Below are 24,001 nucleotides of genomic sequence, written 5' to 3'. Positions count from 1 at the left end.
TTCAATTTTGTTTACCTACATTTTAGCCTATTTTAGTTCCTTATTCACTCAAGAATGTAAGCAAAAATCTGTTGTAAGCAAGTTATACTTATCTTGTAACGAAGAGGGACAGTTTTTGCATTCTTTATTATTAAAACATTTCTACGAACATAGTAAAATAAGTTATACATCTGGCCATCAAATTACACATTTACAGTTGGCTCCAGAGGATAGTTATGGGCAGAAAAAAAAAGTGAAATGCTAGAAGCTAAACCTCTCTCTATTACCACTTTTAAAACATTTCCACAGGAAATGACATTTATAAACCTTTAAAAACCACTATTATATATTTTTCAAAAATGCAAATCCTTTGACAATGAATTATTGCACAATAAAATGTTACAAAAAAGTGGCAACCCTTTCAGTTCTTGAGTACATGGAATTTCCATGCAACCGTTAATGGTTTGATTTAAGGACCATATTTTATAAATAGCATTTGTTTTATTTCATGCCTGAAAATATGATAGTGATGGGATATATTGGACAATCTGGATTTACACACGTTTTTGGGGAGTGTGTATGCAGCCATAACTGGTGGCATTTTTCTTTACCTTTTTGTTTTATGGCTCGACCATGGTCATCCTCGAGTCCTGAGAGTCCTCCTGCTTTGGGGGCACAGCTCCTACCGATCTGTGGGGGGCATCGGCTGGAGGCTGAGCAAAGGCTTCGCTGTGACGAAGTTGTGGCGGGACACCCGGCGGCAGGTCCGCCGGGTGACTGCTGTGCTCGCGCGGTCCTGGAAAGCGCATGTCAGGCGGGAACGGGGGGCGAGGTCCCATAGGCCCACGGGGACCTATAAAAGTAAGGGAAAAAGTCTTTTAATCATTTGTTTTTCATTTCAAAATAAAATTAAATATTTTGTTTTAATTATGTTCAATAATAAAGTGGAAAACAGAAAATATTTCTAGTTATTTTTAGATTTTTTTCATAACTAAAAAACACAAAAGAAAAAAATGGGATTAAAAATTGCAATTATGTATTAAAAAAATACATCAGGAATATCCATCCATAATCTTCATTTGAATTTGATCTGTATTAAGAAATGGACTGTTGTCATCCAGCCAAAGGAGACTATTAAGCACCCAACATACCATGTTGCATCGGCCCAAAATGATGAGGCGGAGGTGGACGGAAAGGTGGTGGCGGAGGACCCCGAGGATCGATGATGTGACCTGGACCAAGCCTTGGGTGGAATGAGTGCCCGTTGGCGGGTCGAGGTGGAAAGTCTCCTCCCATCGGCCCAGGCAAAGGCATCCCTGGGTGGCCGTTGGCGGACAGCGGTGGTCCAGGAGGGAGAGGAACATTCGGAGGGAGTGCGCGGGGTCCAGGTCTTGGATGGTAGAGGGGTGGCCTTGGAGGTCTGTAGGGACCACTGGATGGCATGCGGTTGTGCGGTCCTGGAGGGAAGTGTGGATCGTGTGGCCCAGGACCGGGCGGTCCCTGACTAATGGGGCCAGGAGAGTCCCTGATGGGTGATGTTATGAAAGATGCCGGGCCCTGAGACAGAGAACAAGTGTGCTGATGTGGATCAACTTAATGCGCCTGGGAGAAAGCATTAGTGTACCATAACTTCTCAAGTAGTGGCTGGTAAAGATTCTATAAATAACAAAAATATACTAGGGCAGGGGTGGACAAATTATTTCACAAAGGGGCAAAGTGGGTGTGGGTTTTGTTTTCACCATGTTAAAACAAGTGTAAAATTTGAAATGGTGAATTTTCCAAATGGGTCTTTTCTAATTGAGAGACTGAAGCCACTACTTGAGAATACAATAAATTTGAAAAAAAAGTAAAAGCCAGGTCACTTAAGTCCTCTAACCCACGACCAACCATGATGATTAGGAAAAAAGAACACTGCATGTTGTGGTAATGTTAAAAACACTCAAATCACAACATGCAGTAAGGCCTGTTAAAACAAAATCCAGGTGAGGTTAAAACGGGATGGGGGGCGGCTCTTGCTCACACCTCGCACAGAGACCCCAAAACAGCCTCTTTACTCACTGCCTCAGGAGCCTCTTTGGAGGCATCAGCCTCGGCATCACTCTCGTCTTTTATGAGTGGATCTACTGTTCGTGTCTGCTTAACAGCAAGGACATATGCAAAGGAAATCAAGGTAGAGGACTAGGAATGGGAAGACACAAATACACTTTCCTGATATATAGCCCTGGAAGAAATTGGATTCGCGTATTTCACGCTATACTCAAACAATTGACCAAATGTGCCTTCTCAGCTCAACTACAAAGACTCGGCTGTAAATGTCACTGCAACATAGTTCATCCAGCCTTATTTATCTTGTGTAATCAATATGAGGAAGTCAACATACAGCTGAATTGATAGGTGATGTCCCATGCATCAGCTGCAAGCACATAAATTAAAGCGCTGTTGATATTTACAAGTCTACCACAATTTATTTTCTATACATAAATTTGTTGGTGGTATGTAAAGGTACAATGGAATTTTTAAATACACATGCCTCACAAAAAGAGAAGCATTTTGAAGTCTGTAAAACCTCAATAATCAAAATTTAATGGATGTATTACGCCCAATGTAAAAAAAAAGGCAAAAAATGAGGTGTTCGTATTAAAAAATTTGAGTGACTTACAGAACCATCCATGTTGGCAGGTGATGAACTGCGAGGGCCCGACATGTCTAAAAAGGAAGAACAATAAATTGAAAAATGGGTACCATACAAATGTTTAAGCAATGAATTTCTGTAAGAAGAAAAAAATATTTAATTGCAATAAAGCAAACGACTACTGAATGTTATTTTTTGGGTTAATTTGTGATGTTATTTTTTATTCATTATTTGTGATAAAATAGGCCATTTAATAAGAAAAATGAAGTCACTCTGCTTAAGTGGCCGTAATGTAACAAACATGCAGAATGTAACCCGGAACGTACCAATCCCAGGATAACGACTGTGTGGATCCGATGGAGGCCGTGGACCTGAGGGTTGACAAAGAAAAGATGTTGCGAAATAAGTACAATTGATTTCCCCTGCAGATAGTGCCAGAAGCTCTTCTTATGGGGTAGAAAGAAGAACAGGGTAAAGGGCGGGAATAAAAGTGTAGAAGATTTACTAACACAAGTCAAACAATAAGAAAGAAATGCACCCTGGAGGCTCTTAGAAAACAAAATGATACATAGAAACACTGAAGCAAGAGGAAGTGAAAACGCAGATTTTCGAGAAGGGAACAGTTTAGGTTCAAGTTTAAGATGGCAAAAATGGATGTGACCAAACAAAAAGAAGCAAAGAGTTGGAGAAGGGTTAAAAAAATTTGATGGACAAGGCTGAAGTTGAGGAATAGATGACCAAAAGGGGTACATCAACATCAGAGAAGGAACCCACTAAACTCACCGTACGGGTCAACTCTTCGCCCCACTGGGGCCGACGGAGGGCGCCTAGGACCCTCAATCATTAATGGTGGAGATGGTGCCCCCCCACTCACTGGGGAGGGCCCGTAAGAATCACCTGTTGTGATCAAACCAGTCATTTATCACAAGAATAAAAGAGGCTACCACTAAATAAATAACAAGCATAAGTCTGCAATTAAGTATTCAGCGTTGATACCCAAAAAATGGGCTATAAAGTTTCAATAGCATTGGTTCATTAAAAAAAACAGAGGAGTAGGACTTCAAAGTTAGTGTCCACAAGAAGAACAAGAGCAACTTGAGTGGTGACTTGACAGGCATTAAGCCTGTAATAAATAATGAGGACTTCATGAAATATTGTATGTTGATAATGTATGTGGTAATAAACTGTTGAAAAGATGTATGTATGTTTAACAAGTGTTAGCTGCCAATGTGTACACGTTGGAGCTAATGTAAACTCAATGTTTTGATTTAAATATGTCTGTGTTTTGTGTACTTTTAGTACAAAGTTGTATATTAGATATGACAGCAAACAAACCACCATGATGACTAGATAAGACACCATGTGGCTCGCTCACCTTGTCGAGGGCCAGCAGCTTGTCCCGAGTTGGGCCTGAACAGAGGAGCACGGCGCTCATTCAGCTGCGAGGTCAGTGCTGCCAACCTATGAGGAAGGAAGCAGCAAAACATTTAACTTGCCATTCTTTCATATCTAAAAGCCACATTTTGATGCCTTACATTTCGCGCAGTTTGGACGATTCAAGCTTTTCCTGATTCAAAGCTCGCTCGCCATTACGAGCGTTCACCTACATGAGATGAATTTCACATTCAAATTGTGATGGTACAAGCATTCCTCAAAGAGCTGAAAATGTTTTTGAACATACCCAGTTGGAGTGCGTCTTGTTTTCCTGTTCTTTTATCTACAAGAAAACACAATGCAACTCAGTAGTGATTAACATTAGAAAAAAATGTTGCTGTATTATCTTAGTGGAGGTCTACCTGTTCTTTGTAGACTTCTTCAGTCTTCTTCATTTGCTCTTCCATCTCATTGATGCGCTGACGTAGAATTTTGACCTGCTCCTCTGCCTCCACAGCTTTTCCGCCCACCTCGGACAGCATGCTCTCTTTGCTGCGACGTTCAAGCTCCTCCTTGGTGAGCCTCCTGTGAATGGGGGAAAAAAAGGCAACATTGAAAAAGGCTCAGCATGGTTGGCTAAGTTTATAGTGGGACATCACGCTGGGTGCAATCACTAACAAAAATCAAGCCCTGTGCCTCAAACACACCATGAAATAACCTGTTTCTGAAGATATTTCATTCACTTTTAATGAGATTACTTACTGCTGCAGGGCATTTTCTTTTTGCTGATACATTTCCACCATAATTTCATTCTTTTGCTGGAGTATGTTGAACTGGTTTTCCACGTGGCTCTTCTCACTTTTGAGGGTTGCGATGCTATGTTCAAACTCCTGGTGTTTTTCTGTCATACAACAAAGTCAGACTCCTGAACTTGACTGGGCCAATATTTTATCAAAATCTTTCACGATTCTACACACCTTCCAGATCCCTTCTATTCTTTTCCTCATTAAGCAGTTTGGACATGAATCGGTCCCGCTCCTCTTCAATTACTGCGAGTGTGGTTTGAACCTAGATCATAACAACAATGGTTAAGGACTACATACGAATATTTTTTGTAATTCTGCCGGAATTATGTTGAGTTTAGTCGCGTTACCCTTGCGACATCCATCATCTGTTTGATCCTATTCTTCACCGCAGTTTTTTTATCTATACAAGCAAAAGCGTTCATGTCATTACTTTAGGAAAAGGTTTCTAAAATGTCAGTCTTTCTTAAACTGGACTTACCAGGTGCTACTTCGCCATTCACTAGTACCCGACCGTCACTTTTTTGCATCTCGCAGGCATCAAGATCGGCCAAAAGCTCAGACAAGACCTGTCAGCAGAAAAGTCTTAGTGTGAGTTGATAATTCTATAAATTTCTTAAGTGATCGTTGAGAAACGCCCCAACAGGCATAAAAATTAAGTACAAACCTCCACATTGTGATCTTTGAGCACCACAGAGTCCTCCAACTCTTTCTGAGATTTCTGATAGCCTTTAATTTGCTCAGTCAGTGTCACATGTTTGTCCTCAAACCCTTTAAGGGTTACTTTAAGCTAAGAAATAAGGGGGCAAAAAAGCATTTTTAAAACAAGAAAACTGAGCAACAATGGCATGTGTACATCTTAAAACAAGACCAGAATATCTTAAAATTTCAACTCATCTGATGCACGTTCAGAAATCACAAGTCACTTTTTTTCCTCCCCAAACTTACTTGGGCAGTCAATTCAAACTACTAATGTAGGAAATTGTGAAAACCCAAGTAAAATTGAAGGCATCAGTGAGAATAAGATTTCGTGACAAATAGCAATCAGGAACAAGACTTCTGTTGGCAACAGGCTAGGTAGGTTAAGAAGATTAAAATGATTTGAACAATCTCAGGGCCAGAAAATAAACCACTGTAGCAAAATAGGCTTAAAAAATAATGTGCAAAATACAGTTTTATCATTCTTGCCACATATCATGCAAAGTCAAGTCATATTGTGTTGGATCATGCAGAAGAAAAGCATGTTCACACAAAAATGACTATAATAATTGTAGAGTTTGGACTTGGGCAAAAAAACCAAGTTTAAAATGAAAGCTTCTAACCTAGCATATACATGGCAAATGTTGTTTATTTGGGTCGCTTACATTTTTATTTTCTTCTTTCATTGCTGCGTAATCTTTAGCAAGGCATTTGTGCTGAACACTGTGTGCATCTTCCCGGATCTTGGCCTCATCCAAAAGGACAGTCGTCTGCGGGGAAAACCGTGTTCCATTTATAGTAAGACTCCTTGAAATCAAATGCGTTGAGATGATTATGTAACTCTTTGCACCTTAGCTAGGGCTTCCTGCACTTTTTTTCTGCTCAGCTCAAGCTTCTCGTTTGACTTCTCCAATTTTTGAATCTGTTCAAAGATCAGTTTACAAAGTAAATTAGACAGCTTAAATGACATGAATAAATAAGAATAAAAATATTTACATATATGAATAACACACCCTGTTTCCAATTTGTACTGAGTTTCCTTTCTCTTCGTCGAGTTGTTTTTGGTATGTCTTCTTTTCCTCGAGCATTCTCTCATACTTTTTTCCGGCCTCCAAAACTTGACTCTAAAAAAAGTTGGGAAAAAACAAAACAAAAGGAATTGAATTTAACGTGGTTATTATAATCAACAATAACATTAGGTTTGATGCATTACCTCCAATTTTTTCATCTTTTTCATTGTACAACTAACAGTCTCTTTAGACTCCTTTTGGGTTTCTTTTAGGTCTTCAGTCTTTTTAAAAAGAAAAAAAGAAAAACAATTAGATATTTGACAAAAATGCGTTATTCTAGTGTGTTTAGATTTTATTCTCAGTTTACTTGTTTCTGGAGTTCAGACATCCGGGTCAGTGCATCATTTTTCTCTCTCTTAAGTGCTTGGATTTGATCAGCCAGTTGTTTCTCATCCACTTAAAATACATATAAATTAGCTATAAATGATCTGCACAATTAAAGTTCTTAAAATTAAAGTATACTTACCAAGATATTCCCTTTTCTTTACCTGCAAGGCAATACCAAGCCTTTAATATATTAATAATCAAAACACTATTAATCAGTAGGATTGGATTTGGCATAATAATTGTCATAGGAATGCAATAGAGCATGAGGCGTCATTAGCATGGCAAAATAAAACTTACTGCTAGTACAGTTTTCCAGAAGAAGATGGTGAAGGTCAGTATACCAACTACAACAGTGATAATAACAGCCTGCCAAGGACAGCCAAAAAAGGTTTCTGCTGGCTTCCACTCTTCTGGCAATTGTGAAATTATCTGAGAACATACACGGAAACAAGCAGTTAAAGTCATTTATTAGGAGAAATGAGACAAAAATTCAATATGTGCCATGTAACCAAAACTAAAGCATCAAGTGTCTCGAATAAATAGTTCATTGGCAAGATTATACCAAGCCTCAAAATGGGTCTCACTTTACCAAATCAAAAATACTTGGATAAAATGACAAACATAAAATGCATAATTGCACTCTTATTAGACATAAAATGCCACCGATTGACAATTGGTTTGAGAGTCCGGGGAATGTGTAAATCATTAACGAAAGAGGTTAGTCAAACACGTTTGTGTTTATGAACACGTCAGCGCATCACCACAATTCGTTTGTCTTGGGCCAAATGATCAAATCTGATTTTTTATACTTACATTTTGAAGCAGCTTTAGAAAGAACATGTATGTGTGCTGCAGATCCCCGAGCGATCGTGCTAGGATATCGCTCTCCATGTCGCTCTTTATTCTTGACAACAAGCCAACTGGCTCAAGTATACTAGTTTAGCAGAGGCTAGCTTCTAAGATCATGGAAATGCAGGTCTATGATGCTAAGAAATCAACGGTGCTAAAGGCCTACATGGGTGAATACCAAGGAAATACGGGGGAAATACAACAGAGTATGAAGCGATGGGTGCGCTAAAGGTAATTAGCATCTAACACGTATCGTCACGATGGGGCAATCAGACCCGGACAGGTTCCGCTATAAGTAGCAACACAGGTACGAGGCTAGTTTAAAAGAAATGGTTGTTGTAGGTATATGGATGAGTGTCAATAGAATTATCCATGCTGAAATAAACCCGGTGTATGAATAGCAGATAGCCAAGCACCGGCTGCGATGAACTTCAGCCTCAACGCCAGTCAACAAGACAGAGGGAGGGCGTGCCTGATACGTTCAAGTTAACTCGGAAATGTTTCGTGTTTTGCTGACGTTTTCTACAAAGTACCTCATCGCAATACGCGAGTCAGTAGGGGAAAAAGTCTAATAAGATATCATTTACAAATTTGCCAACTCTGCTTTAAAACTGAAAACATGAAAATCTTGTGAAAATTCGCTGGAGTTTTACTTTTCTGAGGTAAGACTTGTAATCAATTTTCTTTAGTCAATGTTGGATTTAACTACATTACACAGTGTTTTGCAAAAAAAAAAAGTTAAGTGTGCTCTCATTTAAAAACATTCATTGCACTTTATAGTGTGTTGGGTTGTCCTTAAAAGCATGCTGTGTTTTAAGGTATTTATCATCATTTGATACTTTGGAAACACGGATGAAACAAATGTTTAGCTCTGATACTTACAAGAATGGTCCATTCTGCTATTTTAGTCTTGATCATTGCAACTGCACAACCCATAAAAGTGAACACTTCTGAGAGCAATGCCTTTTCTTCCTCATGTAATTCAGATAACGGCTCAAAGGAGTCCACGGACCCTACAAGTGAGGAAAAATGAATGTTTCTTGGAGGTACATGTTCTATATAAACAGAACACTATCTACAAATCCTATAACAGTTACAACTAAGAATTATTAAAATTGATGTAAAATGTACTTCTACATTAATCTTGTGTATTACCATCGATAAAAAAACATGCAGTTCTAGTTTTATTACAAACCAGAAAATTTATGGAAAAATTGTTGGTGTAATTGGTTTAAAATGACGAACCTGAGAGTGAGTGCTCCACCTCACTAAGACCCTTGTCTAAGGAACTTTCCAGAGAGGCTTGAGGAAACTTTTGCAGCTCATTGGATGGGCTGAACCGTTGCTGATTTTCTTGGTTGTTATTGAAGTGTCCACCATCTGCCCCCACACTATTATCTGTCCCGGTATGCCCCTCGTCAAAGAAGATTTGAACTTCTTTTTCACTCTCTGCTGCTTCTTTGCCATGCTCTGCTTCTGTATAGTTAACATCAATCTCCATCTTGGGCATGTCAGCTTCATTCTCTGGCATGTCAGCTTCATTCTCTTGCATGTCAGCTTCATTCTCTGGCATGTCAGGTTCCTTCTCTGGCATGTCAGGTTCCTTCTCGGGCATGTCACTTTCAGTCTCCACTTCCATACTGTCAGGCATATTATCTTTGACGCTCACATCAGGTTTGTCTTCAATGACTAAAAACAAAATAAAATGTAGTTATAGAACAGAGATATTTAGGGCACATTAGGGTGAAATACTAAGCTACACAAGTATGGATGGTCAAAAGGGCTGTATAAATTTATATGAATTGATTTTCTGAAGGTAAAGATCAATTTATGAGGCCTCTGCAATGACACCGTAATTTTGTCCGATAAATCAACGGTGTAAAGTCTACTGTCAATTGAATTATTAATTTCACCTTAAAAAAATACTGGCCTACCTTGGTCATTATCTACTTCCACTTTTTCTTCTGCCAAAGGAGTGCTATCCCCTGCTAAAGAATACTTTTGTCTTAGACTAAATGCCAACTCCTGGAAGTCATCCAGTATTTCAGTTTCATCATCAATCATCTCCATTCTCTGTTCATCATCATACTTGGAGTGACGGCTATCCAGCATCTTCTCAATTTCATCCAAAATTGTATTTTCAGAGGCTTCCAAAATGTTCTCAAGTGCCTCCTCTAGGTCTTGCACTGTCCCTGAATGTGTGAGACGGGCAGCTTTTAATTCCGTGTCCAGGTCTGAAAACATAGACTCCACCTTGAAGAGATTTTGGAGACCTAGAAACTTTTGCAAACGTGCCATCTTCTCTTCAGCATAATAATCCTGCAACAGTGTCAGCCTTAGCACACTGTCACTGTAGACCGGCTGGGAAATTGAATTGCCGTGTGGACTTGCAGTTGGTACGGCATTGTTGGTGTCCACGTCATACGACTGCGAGACAGAAAGTGCATTTTCATCTTCAAGTAGTTCTTGTCTTTCCTCATATTTCTCTAGATCCATCTCTGTGATTTCCTCATTTAAATGAAGTTGTTCCTGAGCAATCTGTGAATCACCCTGCTGATCATTTTCAAAATCTACATGTAAGCCCTGATGCATTAGAATGCTGTTTTCCACTTCCTTATCCTCACGCTTGCTAATTGGATGAAGGGATTGAGTCTTTTCTGATGGCAAATCACTGCTACCCCCAGGGGTGATTAATTCTTCAGGCATTTCAATTTCCATTTCACTAAAAGATTCTTGTAATTTCCCATTTTCCTTCATTACAATGCTACTGTCATGTAAATATTCTGTAGTTACTTCTTCAATCACCTCTTTGGTAGTGCCATCTTTCTCTGTTACTTTATTCTGGGCTGCTTTGTTTGATACAATAGTACTGGGAACTTTACTCTCATCTTGACCTATTGGCATATCTGTAATTTTTGGTGTTTCATCAGTAGTTTCCTCAGGTTTGATCACTTGGCCACCATCTTCATCCTCTTGATCAAACAGAAGTTCCTCAACCACTGTTTCTATAGGATCATTGTGAGGAAAATCTGGTGTAGGGATCTGATCTAGGTTCTCTGGGGCTTCCTGCTCTACAGAGACTGAATCAAGTGACCCTGTATAAAATCGATCTAGGTTCTCTGGGTTTTCATTTCTTCCAGAAAATGAATCCCTTGGGTCTTTTTCAATTATTTTTGGTTCATTGTCTTCTTGCGGTTCCACATAATTCGGAGCTGTTTCCAACTCGGGTCCTTGCTCCCAATCTCTTTCTGCATTTATTTCTTTTTCAGTTGACTCTTCGTCCCTCACATGTGAAAATGTTTTCTCAAATATCTTTGATATGACCTTGTCAGCCTGTTTGGATTCCCCTTCGCTTGCAATTTCGGGGCTATCAACATGTTCTTCCTCTGACATCGATAGCAATAGAGTTGGACTGATGTCGTCTGCATTACCGTGTAGTTCAGAATGATCGTCAAACACTTCGTCTGCCTCCTGTTCGTTTGATGTCACTTTAGTAGTGTCTTCAGCATCTGTAGTAACAGCATCAAAAGTTGATCCAAAACTAGTTTTCAACTCAGAGATTTTCTCTCCTTGAGAAGTTGAGTCTGTGATGTGTTCTAACGCAATATCATCACTGGGTAGTGATTTGTCTTCATGAACATCTTTGATTTCATGCTTCTTCAACTCCACGTTTTCAAGAAAAGTGTCACTGGCCGTTATTGGCTCATTCCTCACTTCTTCAGCAGTAGTTTCAGTGTCAATGGGTGTAAGTTGGGTGTCAGGCACTTTATCTTGAAATTTATTTTGTACACCAAGTTCGAGAAAAGAGGCACTTTGATCGTCTGGGTCCATCCTGTCATCCTCAACCCTTGTTTCCCTGTCAATCAGCATCTCCTCTTCTAGTGGGTTTGTTTCTTCTGGCTTGTGGGTTTTGTCAGAATTCTCTTTATTTTCAATGATACCCTCCTCATTTGAAAAACCTAGCAGTGAATCTATATCGTAGTTGTCAAATTGGTCAAATCCTGTGTCGAAACAGACAAAATCTGTTTCCTGTAAAGGAGACAGAAAACAATTGAGTTCCTTTAGCACCGTTTTCCCAAATAAACTCAAATGCAAATATTGTATGAGGATGATTTTTTTAAGTCAACATGTTCTACCTGTGCTTGAGCTTCAACTTCTTTATCCGTATACACATGGTTGACAGCCAGTAGGTCCATTGGGAAATAACCAAAGTTACTCCCAGCCTGTGGAAAAGGGGTACACGGATTAAGTGACAGAATTCTATTGGACGTTCAATTAAAGAATACAATTTACTGTACTCACGCTGCCAGCCCAAATGTCAGCCCTTTCTCCTGACAATTTATAGTATACATAAACCGTTTCAGATTTCTTGAATGACAGGAACCGACAGTCTGGCCCTGTAAAATCTTCAACTGCTTTTCCCCGACACAGAAGCACTGATAAAAAGAAAATGCGAGGCGTTAAGGGAGTCCAAAATATAACAATGAACACATTTGAAAGAAAAATTACAGTACTGCCTTTATTACAGAGGTCAGTGATCTGATAAAGAGAAATTGATTTCCAAATGTGGTAGTGAAACAAAGAACAAAAATCGATCACATTGATAAAAGGTCAGTGTAACCCCTAACCCTAAAACTAACCCTTAACCTAACCCTAAACGTTAGGGTGTCTTTACCGCGCGGTAAATGTGTGTTGGTGGAGGGACACATGGAAAACATAGGGGCTCTGGTGTAGATAAAACCCGTGCTGAATCTACTCAGCTTTTGACCAGATTTTTGTTGTTTATTTAGGTTTCTATTAGTTGCTAATATTAGCTAGCCAGTAAGCAGGCCGTAGCTAAAACCAAGGCAAAAAGCCAACGTAGGCTGCAGCAAGGCGAATAACCTTTACCACCGATCGACAAACATTCACTTGAAGCAAACCTGCCAGCAACAACACAGTTGTCGCAAAGATAAAACAAAAGTTATCAGCGTTATCGCTGTCACAAATATCGACTGTCAACAGGTCAAGAAGATAAGGCTCGGTTTATGGCTAGCTGCTCATGGATGGAGACGAGCGGTACCCGTGAGCTTCTGCTTCACTAAAACTTACTGCTGCACTCCTCGTCGGCGCATCTTTTTAAGTCGGAAAATCGCTTCTCCAGGGCGGCGGTGGAAATAAAATTAAATAAAAGTAATAAAAAACCTTTCCGATAAAAGTGTTTGGCTGCCATGCTGGCAGGTTTGGTTGCGAGCAATAGCTCAGGGCTGAGAGGCGACACGTCAGCAAGCAGATCAGATCCGGATGGGTGTAGGCAACGCCACTTACTGACAGGGTGGACATTTTTTTGTTTTCTTTGCCTAAAATTACCATTTTAATGTGCCTTTATTGCACAACACGATACAGTTATTAAAGTTGCGGATTTTTTTTTGCCAATATACACTATGTTACACCCATCTGAAAGTTATTTTGGATTTAATTTGATCATTTCCCTATGATATAATTGTTATTTTAAGTTTGACAGTATCCATGCACACAATAGTACAAAATTGCTTAACACGTGCTAATATTTACTCTTCAAATTTCTACAGTTCCAGGCTGATTGCCATAATATTGAAAGCATGATTTGTTTAGGAAGCAGTTGCACCATAATGACACAGTAGACAGCAAGGTTATCACTTATCACAAAAACAACATTAATGTCATCAATATGATCATAAAAATAGAGCGATTGCTGGTTTTGCCAGATAACTTCTGCACAATAATGTACAATTATACTTTTAAACGTCTTCTTGCCTTAAATATCTCCTTCACATGGCCACAAACACACATTGCAAATATGACCAGAAGAGGGAGGTATACTACAATCATAAAATGGTAACTGCCAAAACACAGTAGAAGAAGATCTTCCTCTCTCTCTGTGTAATAAACATTGCATGACGCGCTCTCAACAATAATACATTGAAAATGCATATTTTCGCCCACTATGAAACATGAAGAAAGTAAACTTTTAATTCACGTGGAAGGCGCTGGTATTGTAAGTGCTTACTTTTCTCCGAGCAGGTAGAAAACATTTGGATCTTTAAAAAAAACAATAGTTTCTCACTCTGTGACTGCCTGAACGTTAAAGGTTGGTTTAATGCTTTATTATATGACATTACTTTGCAACTTCAGCAATCTACGAACTAGTTGCTTAACAATACACGTGTTTTTCAACCCTAAGGTGGAAAGTGTTCCAAGGATCAGTGTTGTAACTAAAGGTATACTATCTAAAAGTTGAATCCCAACTGCCTTTACAATGGATGACGGTGAAAATGAACTCCGGTCCCCAATATTCTTTGATGACTGCAACGATCCATTAAACAATCTCGTGCCAAAAAAAGAGAAAAAGTCAGGGCTTCCCCTGGCAGAACCATTTTTAGTAGGTAAGCAGGACATACACTTCCCATCCACAACATTTGGCACACAATGACAGTATATTATCATCCTCAAATAACTCAATAAAATTCAGTTCCTTATCCCATGCAACTTCAGAGACTCAAAGGGAATCAGGCTTTCACCAAACCACAAGGCTTTGTCTCGAGAGAATCAGAGAGGCCATGCTGCATCATAGATGGCAAGAAGCAGCAGAATACATGGAGTTTTACCCTCAAATAATGGAGGACAAAACTGGTGGCGTGGAACAGTACAACAGAGAGGTCTGTTCATGTAAGCGCCTAATGTACAACAACGAGGCCTTTAGAAAACAAACCAAGAAAAAAAATGAAGGGTGTTTGTTTTTTCAGATGATCTGGAGAATTGGCATTGAAATCCTCCAACATCTTCCCAAAGCAGAGATGGACGACTACAATATCATCTATGAGCGAATTAAACATTCAGGCATTAAAAATTACCTGATGGTACTTCAACATCCCTGTGTAGACTGTCTCTCAGTGAAAGATAACTGTACTTACAAAATTGTTGTCGTCCTCACATGTAAAGATCACCCTGGAACATTGCTTCTACTTAATGCTTCATGGCCATATCGAAAATGCTAAGCATCACCTATTGGAGGCTGAAAGCTGGAGATATGGCAGAGAGTCGGCACGTCAACTTCAGAAGACTATAATGATCCAGGCCTACAGGAGTTTCTTGGATTACATTATCTGGTGCGACAAGAAAAGTTCATCCTCCAACACCAGTAAGGCAGCACATGTCATTATAGATTGTTAATCTCATTAATCAATGAGCCACAAATTGTGAGAATGCCTGCCTCGCATTGGAATTAATGAGTAGATGAACATTTTTAGTTTTTAAGATGTAACAGTAATTTTGTTTTGTCTTGTACTGTGAAGGTTCAACAATCCCTGAAAACAGAAAAGACGTGCACACCTATTTTAGGCAAGCTTCTGTCAATCTAAAGGAGATTTTAAACCATCCTGGTGTCTGGGATCCATTCATTCTCAGTTATGTCGAGGTAAACCAACATCTTTTAACTTTTACTTTAATATGTGCGTTACCAATTTTAAATCTTTTATGTAGTCATATTGTAATGAAATACTTGGGAACATTGGACAGATGCTGGAATTTTATGAAGATTTGGAGGAGGCGGGGAAAGTCCTTCACAATTACGCACATGATGAGTCGTTCCCGGCAAATCCCAACGCACAAGTCTATCTGTACCAGTATTTGCTGAGACACAATGCACCAGAGAGGAAATTGCTGAATGTTTTAAAGGTGTGGTACCAATTTAAGGAGTACAGTCTGATAAAAAAAATATTGTAACTCTTCCTTTTCTCTTACCATCAGAAACTCCATTCTTTAGTTCCAAGCCATGGGCTGATGTTTGACTACACTTCCCTTTTGCTCCTCTCAGGTATTTTGACATGAACAGTTTAAAACACATTCACACTCAAGTAAACAAATAACCAGTTCTCAATTTATTATAGGTCGTATCATAGTCATATAAAAAAAATCTTACTATTGTAGAGGGTTTTTTTGTATGTTAGTGAAAGCACTGATAAAGCTATAGCAATGAATATGACGTCTCTTTTATCTTTTTCAGGGAAGGCAAGATACATCCAAAAAGCTCTTGGAGTCATCCTTGACATGCTGGATTACGCCTGCTGGAGAGTGAGCATGGATGCGTGGAAAGGTTTAAAGGATGTTATTGACAAATTACAGCTACAGTAAGTCACTGATCATAATGCATTCAATTGACCTAATGCCAAGAAGATTGTCAGTGTGGTCTCCAACTGTCATCTCCATTGCGTATGTTAAAACAGTGAGGGGTGGAAGGGAGTTGTTGCTGAGAAGATGGCAACAAGAAAAGAATGGTGGCTTGCATCGCATTTTACAAGATTCCATGCAGCTGAAGATGCCCGGGAAAGACCTGAGCTATTGGCGGTAAAGGCATCACTCATCAAGATCCTCTGTCCAGGTAAGAAATCATTTATTCATTTAAAGGATTAGGAAATAGCTGTTTTTCTTTTGCTCTGATAAGCCATTTTCCCCTTGCTTTTGAAATAGAGAGTGCTCAAAATCTTAGAAAATGTGAATCAAATCAGGGCATGTCAGTGGGTGTCTCCCAGTGACTTGATTTATTATTCATTTTCCTCACGATGAAAAAACAGGGATCTGTTGGTTCATTAAATATAGATTGAAACATTTCTACATAGGAGTATGAAACCGAAGACATTAACTATCTAATGCAATACTGTTGTAGCCTTTGAAAACAGCTATATACTCCCAACTGCATTTTTTTGTTTTGATTTTAAAACTATAAGCATTGTAATGATTAATTAAACATTTGCAAATGTGTTTTATACATATTTCAAGTTAAGCAATCGATTTTATCATCTATAATTTGTTGCACTGCTCATTTGTACTTTTTTTTCCCTTCTAGAAATAACGCTCACATACCCTGCTGGACAAATAACGAGTGGTGAGACAACTTGAGGAATAGAAATCATTTATTTACTAATTAAAATCCATTGAAGTGCAATACAGTGGTACCGTCTTTTTCCACTTCGGGGCGCAAGTGCACAGTTTTTTTGTATGACTATGTGTTTGCAATGACCACCTTTTCTGTGCAGAAAGCACATTTAGCTCCAAGACAGCCCTTGGGTATTTCATTTTTTGTAACATTTTGTTGGAAGTCTTCCTCTGTCCTCGACTGACTTTTGCTGCACCAATGATGCTACAAATCAGCATCTACACACAGCACACAAAGCCTCTGTTCACCCTGTTGTCATGAGAGATTACTCATCCAGCTCAGACCTCACAACAACCTAGTGTGCTTTAATTTGGACTAAGATGACAGACTGTTGACAGACCCTTGTGTGTCGTAATGATTGTAAATGACAAACAGGCTAATATCTGAGAAATCTTTGAAAGTGTGGTTAAGTCCAGTCAAAAATATGTCAATATAGAGCACGCGCAATAAATTACGGTTATATCGCAGGCTAAGACCACATTTTGTTGTGCATTTCATCTCATTGTATGATGACAAAGTCATGGCTTTTCGATTAGTGTTTACTCATCTGTTTTTTTGGACCAAACTATGAAATAAAGTCTGTATGGAGCAGCATGCCAATTTAATAAATGAAAGTGTTTTGTGTTGATTCCGCTCACTTGAATTGGCCTGCCGCAATTTTGGCTGCGCAGCGTGACCACGTGTTTGTGTGTATGTTGCTCTATAAACCATAAGCCCAGAGCACTAGCTTGACCAGAGAAGCATCTGCGTAAGAATTTGAGGATAAAAGTCGCATGTCATTAAAAACTCAAAGCTCCAGTCACCACTCTGTCTCATGACATGCTCAGCATTTTAAATTAAAATGGTTTCTTTCTATCCATAATTACACTAGATTGAAATATTTGAATTGCACAAATAGGAAATTGTCAATTTACATGTCACAAATGTTTGCTTCGGCTTGCATAAGCAAACTCAGCTTCCACATGGATACACATCTACTAATTACAAAGAAGTTTGTATGTTTTCTCTGTTTTTATTCATCAGTAAGAATTATGCAAAAACTGCATATGCTATCAACACCATAGAATGTGGAGCGGTCTATTTGGATTAAATGATCATGATCTGACTGAGCGGAAACGATTGTTGACTAATTTGGTTCTGGAGCAGTTGAAGCAAATCGGAGAGTGCTTTTTCCTGCAACCCACAGGGGTGCTGTTGATTAGGTCTCAACTCTCATGCAGAACATTGAATTAACTGAGATGTTGAGCTCAAAAGATCATCTATGACAACTCCTTAATCTGTTGATTAAACATTGGCATATGTACACGAGTTTCAAATATTCTGCAACAGTCCCACCACAGTGTTTTTGTGGCAGATTTTTTCATACTGATATGTTATACTTTCTTACTGGAATACCCTTCAAATTAATTTAGGTTTTATTTCTTTTTTAATGAATGAATGGTTCGATAATAGTTTGGGAAGAGCTTATTTATTGAACAGAAGGAGAGTATTAAACACAAAAAAAGGTGCAATACATTAGAATCTGCTTTTGAATGTACCTTACAAAGACACTATGAAATACTATGTACAGTATGCTAGACCATGGCAGACTTTTGTTTTCAAGTATGTTTACAATGTGTGCTCTATTGAGTTTAAATGTAGCGTGTTTGATAGTGGCAAATTATACATTGATTTTTCTTTCTTGTGTATTTTTTTGTAATATATCTCACCAGACTAATGGAGGTTCACTGCACTTATATGATTAATAACTCAGGTAATTTATCAATTGAATGAAAAGCAAAACCATACCTGTCAGCAAAATCCCTAACGTACACAATAACTGGACAAACGATTTACAATATCAAAAGAAATAAGTCAACATTAAACTGTGAACGGCAGGTTTCAAGGAAGCCACATCATCATCAAACATGTACATTCTTTTTAGACTCTTTTGAAAAGCCCATTATACACTGGAACTCATTATGACACACTTTCTTCAAATATGAATCAAACAACTGTCACTACGCTAAATTGGGTCGCATCATTTGCTAATGCCTCCAAGTATTTTATTCTTCACGCTCAAATTCCAAATTTTAACTCTTTGGGGCAATCCTCTACTGTGTGTTTTTATTTCAACTATCAGAGCAGTTTTTAAGGTGACTTTGATGAGGAAAAAATGTCAAGGCAAATGTTTTAATTCATTGCTGGACTTAGAAAGCCACTGCAGATTTCTTTGTTGTGCAATTTTGACATTAATTGAATTTCCCCTTCTCCATCAGTTCCACCTCATGTTCCTGACATGGAAAAAAAAGACTGTTGTACTCAAGAGTGTTGCTTGGCCAGGCTCAGTGGATTTGTAACCTAAAATCCAGAATGTGATGCTACAACTTCCTGACAAATCTACTTTTCAAGTCTTGTACTTTAAGGGAGTGCAGGGTGTTAAAGGAGATGCGGAAGGGTGAAAACATCTTAATTCAGCCTTGCAACTGGGGCTTAACATACTGATGTGCTTGGCACGGTTGTGTGCTACAAAAGAGAATAAGTTCAAAGAAAACATTAGGCTGTAGCCAAAATCTTCAAAACATTACAGGAAATCAAACTAGTCAAATGAAAATCCATCAAAAGTCAGAATTAATCAGAATCAGATTCTTATCATAATACCATAGCTTTAGTACAATTATTCAATATTTAATGGGTATATTCCAACAAAGCTGGCTCTTTTGAACTGTATAACAAAAAGCTTTCAACACGCAATACTGGCAGATGCTAAGACAAAATTGCTTGAGGGGAAACATGTCTTGTGGAACTTCTGGGAGGAGGAAAGAAGAAGAAAAAAAGATTCCCAAAATATCCACCCTGTACTGTGAAGTTGAAAGTTGACAACCACAATACCTTTGTTCTCCCAGTGCAAAAAATAGCTTTCAATAATGTATTAGAGGAGTAATGACTGAGTTGATTTCTAGCGAGCTCGTGTGTGGTAGTCTAGATTAGATTTTTATGCTGTACCCTGACTCCAAGGAATAAAGAGCATGCCTTAAAATCTCATTAATATTTCTCATCTCTCACTGTACACTCAAACGGCAGAATCTAAATGTTGCTTCGGTGATAAAATTCCAGATTGGCTCGAATCATTTTACGCTTTGCCAACATTTGTTTGCATCTTGTTGTCATGGAAATGTTGAAGTTAGTTGATTCATTGGCTCCCAATGACAACGAGAGATATCAAACAAACATAAAAAAAGATAACACCGATGTCTATCACTGCCACTAACAGTGATTTATTTAAAAAAATAGGAGTCAAAATCATCTCTTTTATGTGATATGTTTCCCTTCCATACATACTTTGACCTTTTCTGTATACTTAAAATTTGTAATGAAGTACAAAGAAATTACTATTATTTTTCATATTAAGCTGAAAAAAAGAAACACAATTTTGAATGGACATTTAATTCACATTTTTCTTTTGGTAACTAACTATATATTGTATGTTGTTATTGCATAATTTCTAAAATCTATTTTAAACAATTATAGTTTAATCACGGCTTCTCATTACTGTCTATAATTCCTAAAGAAGAGAACCAATCCATTAACCTTGTTTTTGCATAATAAATGTTAAGAAGAAATAAAATCTCTGGCTGGATAATGGTCAGCTGGAGATTTGTTTTGGTGCAGCATTTAAAACACTGTGGAATTGTCTCAACTTGATGATTACATAGTGAGGCAAGGTGCTAAATAAACCAAACAGCTGCTAGTTTTAAATAAACACTGAATTAAATGAGTGTTGATTGTAGAGCCACCACAAGCCATGCAGTCATTTAAAGCCTTTCTACCTTCCAGTGAATCTGTCTAATGGTCAGTTTTCATTGCCTGACCTCAATCAAAAAGCTAGTCTTTTGTGCCCGCTTTGGTCTACGCCAGCTTTTAAATTTGCTGTTTGTGTTTCTTTGTCCTGATGTGTAGCTAGCTGTGCGTTAGGTCAGATTAACAAATGTTAAGGCCGGGTGCGGGCTGAATGACAGCATTAACCAGAGGACAATAGGAGCATGGGACAAAGGCCTTTCACGACCTGTCTGACAGCTTGTAGCGTTGATGTCATCCTCTGACTCAGGCTGTTGCCGCCGTCTCTGTCACACTGGATGCGTGGATGGATGACATCAGCAAGTGACATACATCTTTCCTCCTTTTTTTTCCTTTTTTCTTTTCTTAGGTCAATATTGACCTCAATAGCGTTCATATATCGGTTGTGTAAAGACCAAGGCAAAAATAAGAATATGATGGGAAAATGAGTACACTTTTTGGGGGGGTAGAAGCAGATGTAAAGAAATACTTTTAACTATCAAAGTAATCTCTGATAGCAACATAATGAAAATTTAATCAGGGGGTGCAGTTCAGGAGATGACTTCAATGATTTGCGCAGTTTACCGCACAATGTCATCAATATCAATCCCATATATTTCAATATTTTCAGTATTATTTTCATCAAATCACATTTCCACTGATAAAAACAAGTACTAACAATCAGGAAACATAACAAATCAGTTCTGATTAAAAGATAACATTGTTGTCAATGAGTTACACTTGATTTTCACTGCTTGAATAATCAAAAACAACGTTAAAAAATAGTGTTTTACACAGTCTTCAACTTTGTGTATCTTTACTATCTCCCATTGCAAAAACACAACTGAAATTATGCAACATTAGTTTCCAGAGCCTTTCAAGAGAAACACAACTCCTGCTCTCTCCCTTCGTATATGCATGACTAGTACTAAATTGTTCCTCATGTGTAAATTCAGCGGACTGACATTTGAACGCAACATTAATGGCAGGCTAACACTTGATGGTATTCACACAGAATGGAAATGACAAGGATCAACCCAGGATGTGCACTCGAGAGAATGATGGGTAATGATAACAATCATTTATAAACTTATACAGGCTGGATGAAACCAATACACATTTGTGCTGGGTCAAATCAGTATATAAACTACTCTAACTGTGGAGATATCCCTGCTATAGGAAAATAAAGGTATCACTACATTAGGATGACCATGTTCCAAATGAGAAGAAATTAGCATTTTTGTGGCCCAAGAGAAATTGTCTGTCAGACAAAGTCGCTCAGTTACTGCTGTACTTTTCACTGCCTCAATTTATATTCATGGGCTGGTAGCCCTTATTTAAAAGGATACTTGTTTATGCATACTTGCATTTTACATTTCAGACAGTGTCAAATTTTCAAAGTATAGTTGACTTGAATAGAAACATCACTTTTGTCAGAGAAAGCAAACAAGACCCTAAACAGCCTATCCAAGGTCACATAATCACACTTTACAATGATACAAAACATTTTTGCCTCACTACCTATAGAAATGTATTCAAATTTGTTATAATATCACTGTAAAGATGCTAAGCAGTCACAAAGATGAACTGCAGCTTCTTGTGGGGCAGTCCCACGATCCCACAGAGACATGCAGCAGGTGACCCTCTGTCCTAGAAACAGTTGCTATTTACTCATGATTAACAATGAGTGCTTGGATAGTCATTGTTATTTATATTCGAGGTGTATGTTTATGTTAAAGGTAGAAGGCAGCAAGCATTTTTTGATGGTCTGCTTTGTTGGAGCACAGTTAAATTCGCTATGATTCTTCTTTTGTTTATAAGACGTGTTCCAGTGATGTCATTTTTAGAAAATGCTGTCAACATCTTGTACTCCGGTGGTGATAATGATTTGATAGTACAACAAAAATCAACAAAAGTCATGGAATTTTAGACGAGAAAGATGAATTTATCATGCACGTATCCATTTAAAAAAATAATTATCCTGCTTATTTAGTTTGGTTAAAAGGTGACTAATATACACAGCATGCACACTCAGCCTCTTTTTGGAGAACTAACTGCCAATGACCAATTTGAAAATAAGTCATATAGTTTCATTTTTCACTCTGAGGTATCTTGAGTCCATTTCTAGTGCACTGCAACCCTAACGTGCTTACTGTGAGAGTATAAATATCATGAGACATTATCCGCTCAAATTCATTTGTGTGAGATTTGCTTCCATTCTAGGGGAAGGTCACAATTAAATTGGTCTCCCCACCCCAGGCAGAATGACAATATTTGCTATTCTTGAGATTATTATCTCACATTTCACTGAAGATGCGGAGACGCATTAAATATAAAATATCGAATGCCAGATCAATGGAGGTCGCCTAATGCATAGCAATTGTACATGTGCACATTTAAATGCTATGATCGTTAACTATATAATATTTACTAGTTGCTAGGTTACCACATGGATGATTCAGCCCTCTGCTTCGGGGAAGGGACATGCCAACGTGATTGAATAATACTGAGCAGGCCAGCTGAGCTCAGGGCAAATATGTTTGTTATTAATTCGAAGATGGAGATGTTATGCTAAGATGTCTTAGCGGATGTGTCACCTTTCCTGTACGGGCCAGGCTGAAAGTTTATATTTAAAAACTCAACAATATATGGCATGCTTCTAGTCCAGAATGCTCGTCTGCCTCACATATTTTAACCACCGTCAAGGGGATTGCCAAAGGAACAGTGTTGAGACATGGAAGGTTTGAGGTTGAAGACAAACAGATAAATGCACTCAGGTTGTTATGTAACAAATGAAAGCCAGTTAATAATGAAGCAAGAAAAATGTGAATCTGTTCGGTGTAACTACTTGAAACAATTAATAAATGTTGAGAAAGTTTGAGGTCGTTATGGGAAAAAGCTGAAATGTTATGCAATTATTTTGACACATTTTTTCAAATGGGTGGTTACAATTGCTTTTTAACTACAGTGGAATACAATTTTGCTTAGTTTGGATTTGGAGGAGTGGGTCAAACTACCACTTTTAATCTTTGTATTAAAATATTTTTGGGGAAAAACAAGTTAACCAATTTTGATAAAGCAGTAACATTTGGAGACTTGCTTCATTTTCATGTTTAAAAAGGCTGTTAAAGATGTATGATGTATGGGTAAGTGGAGAAAGAAGTTAGCTGCCAAGATGAGTTATCATTACCCATGTTATTTTCACCAATATGTATTGTTGTTACACTGCCACCTTTTTTGTCTTGATTGCCACCAATGTTGCGGTCACTTTCAAATCATAATCTCACCCCCCAAAAAGTAAAAAAAAAAGAAAAACAAACTAGAGGAGCTAATTCTTTATTCAGTGAGCTGAAAAAATTGTTCCATTTACATGCTCATTACCCTTTTCTTCGTCATCTAACAGATGCGGTTGCATCGCGCGTGTAGATATATATGTCAATGTTCCTTGGTTCAGATTAACAATAATTGTGCAACCAGTTAGATGTTTTGGCCTGGCTCA

At 38.2% G+C, this 24,001-nt stretch overlaps 2 protein-coding genes across 3 annotated transcripts; one reads left to right on the top strand and one right to left on the bottom strand.

Moving 5' to 3' along the window:
• Window positions 1–107: 107 nt before the first annotated feature.
• mia3 (MIA SH3 domain ER export factor 3) lies at window positions 108–13,022 on the bottom strand. Its single transcript, XM_077587039.1, has 27 exons — window positions 12,825–13,022; window positions 12,036–12,169; window positions 11,870–11,956; window positions 9,668–11,762; window positions 8,979–9,422; window positions 8,616–8,746; window positions 7,182–7,313; window positions 7,024–7,045; window positions 6,865–6,953; window positions 6,701–6,778; window positions 6,501–6,611; window positions 6,338–6,409; window positions 6,153–6,257; window positions 5,456–5,578; window positions 5,270–5,357; window positions 5,139–5,191; window positions 4,963–5,053; window positions 4,748–4,886; window positions 4,408–4,570; window positions 4,293–4,328; window positions 4,147–4,214; window positions 3,987–4,072; window positions 3,395–3,508; window positions 2,938–2,982; window positions 2,639–2,685; window positions 1,131–1,536; window positions 108–832 (listed from the first exon to the last, which is right to left on the bottom strand). The coding sequence occupies exons 1-27, from the start codon at window positions 12,943–12,945 to the stop codon at window positions 600–602; spliced, it is 5,313 nt and encodes a 1,770-aa protein (XP_077443165.1). The 5' UTR covers window positions 12,946–13,022; the 3' UTR covers window positions 108–599.
• Window positions 12,441–17,285, top strand: taf1a (TATA box binding protein (TBP)-associated factor, RNA polymerase I, A). Of its 2 annotated transcripts, none has more exons than XM_077587050.1 (11): window positions 12,441–13,047; window positions 13,936–14,137; window positions 14,247–14,410; window positions 14,498–14,611; window positions 14,694–14,892; window positions 15,047–15,168; window positions 15,270–15,428; window positions 15,501–15,567; window positions 15,757–15,880; window positions 15,977–16,131; window positions 16,597–17,285. In XM_077587050.1, exons 2-11 carry the CDS (start codon window positions 14,011–14,013, stop codon window positions 16,647–16,649), a joined length of 1,284 nt encoding a protein of 427 aa, XP_077443176.1. In that variant the 5' UTR covers window positions 12,441–13,047; window positions 13,936–14,010; the 3' UTR covers window positions 16,650–17,285. The 2 variants fall into 2 exon arrangements, with proteins under 2 accessions (XP_077443176.1, XP_077443174.1); XM_077587048.1 differs by lacking the exon at window positions 12,441–13,047 and adding an exon at window positions 13,065–13,842.
• The last annotated feature ends 6,716 nt before the right edge of the window (window positions 17,286–24,001 follow it).

The sequence above is a fragment of the Stigmatopora argus genome, chromosome 19 (genome assembly GCF_051989625.1).
Source record: "Stigmatopora argus isolate UIUO_Sarg chromosome 19, RoL_Sarg_1.0, whole genome shotgun sequence".
Classification (NCBI taxonomy): domain Eukaryota; kingdom Metazoa; phylum Chordata; class Actinopteri; order Syngnathiformes; family Syngnathidae; genus Stigmatopora; species Stigmatopora argus.
Note: the sequence above shows the minus strand (reverse complement) of the source record. Positions and strands in the feature narration are given on the sequence as shown.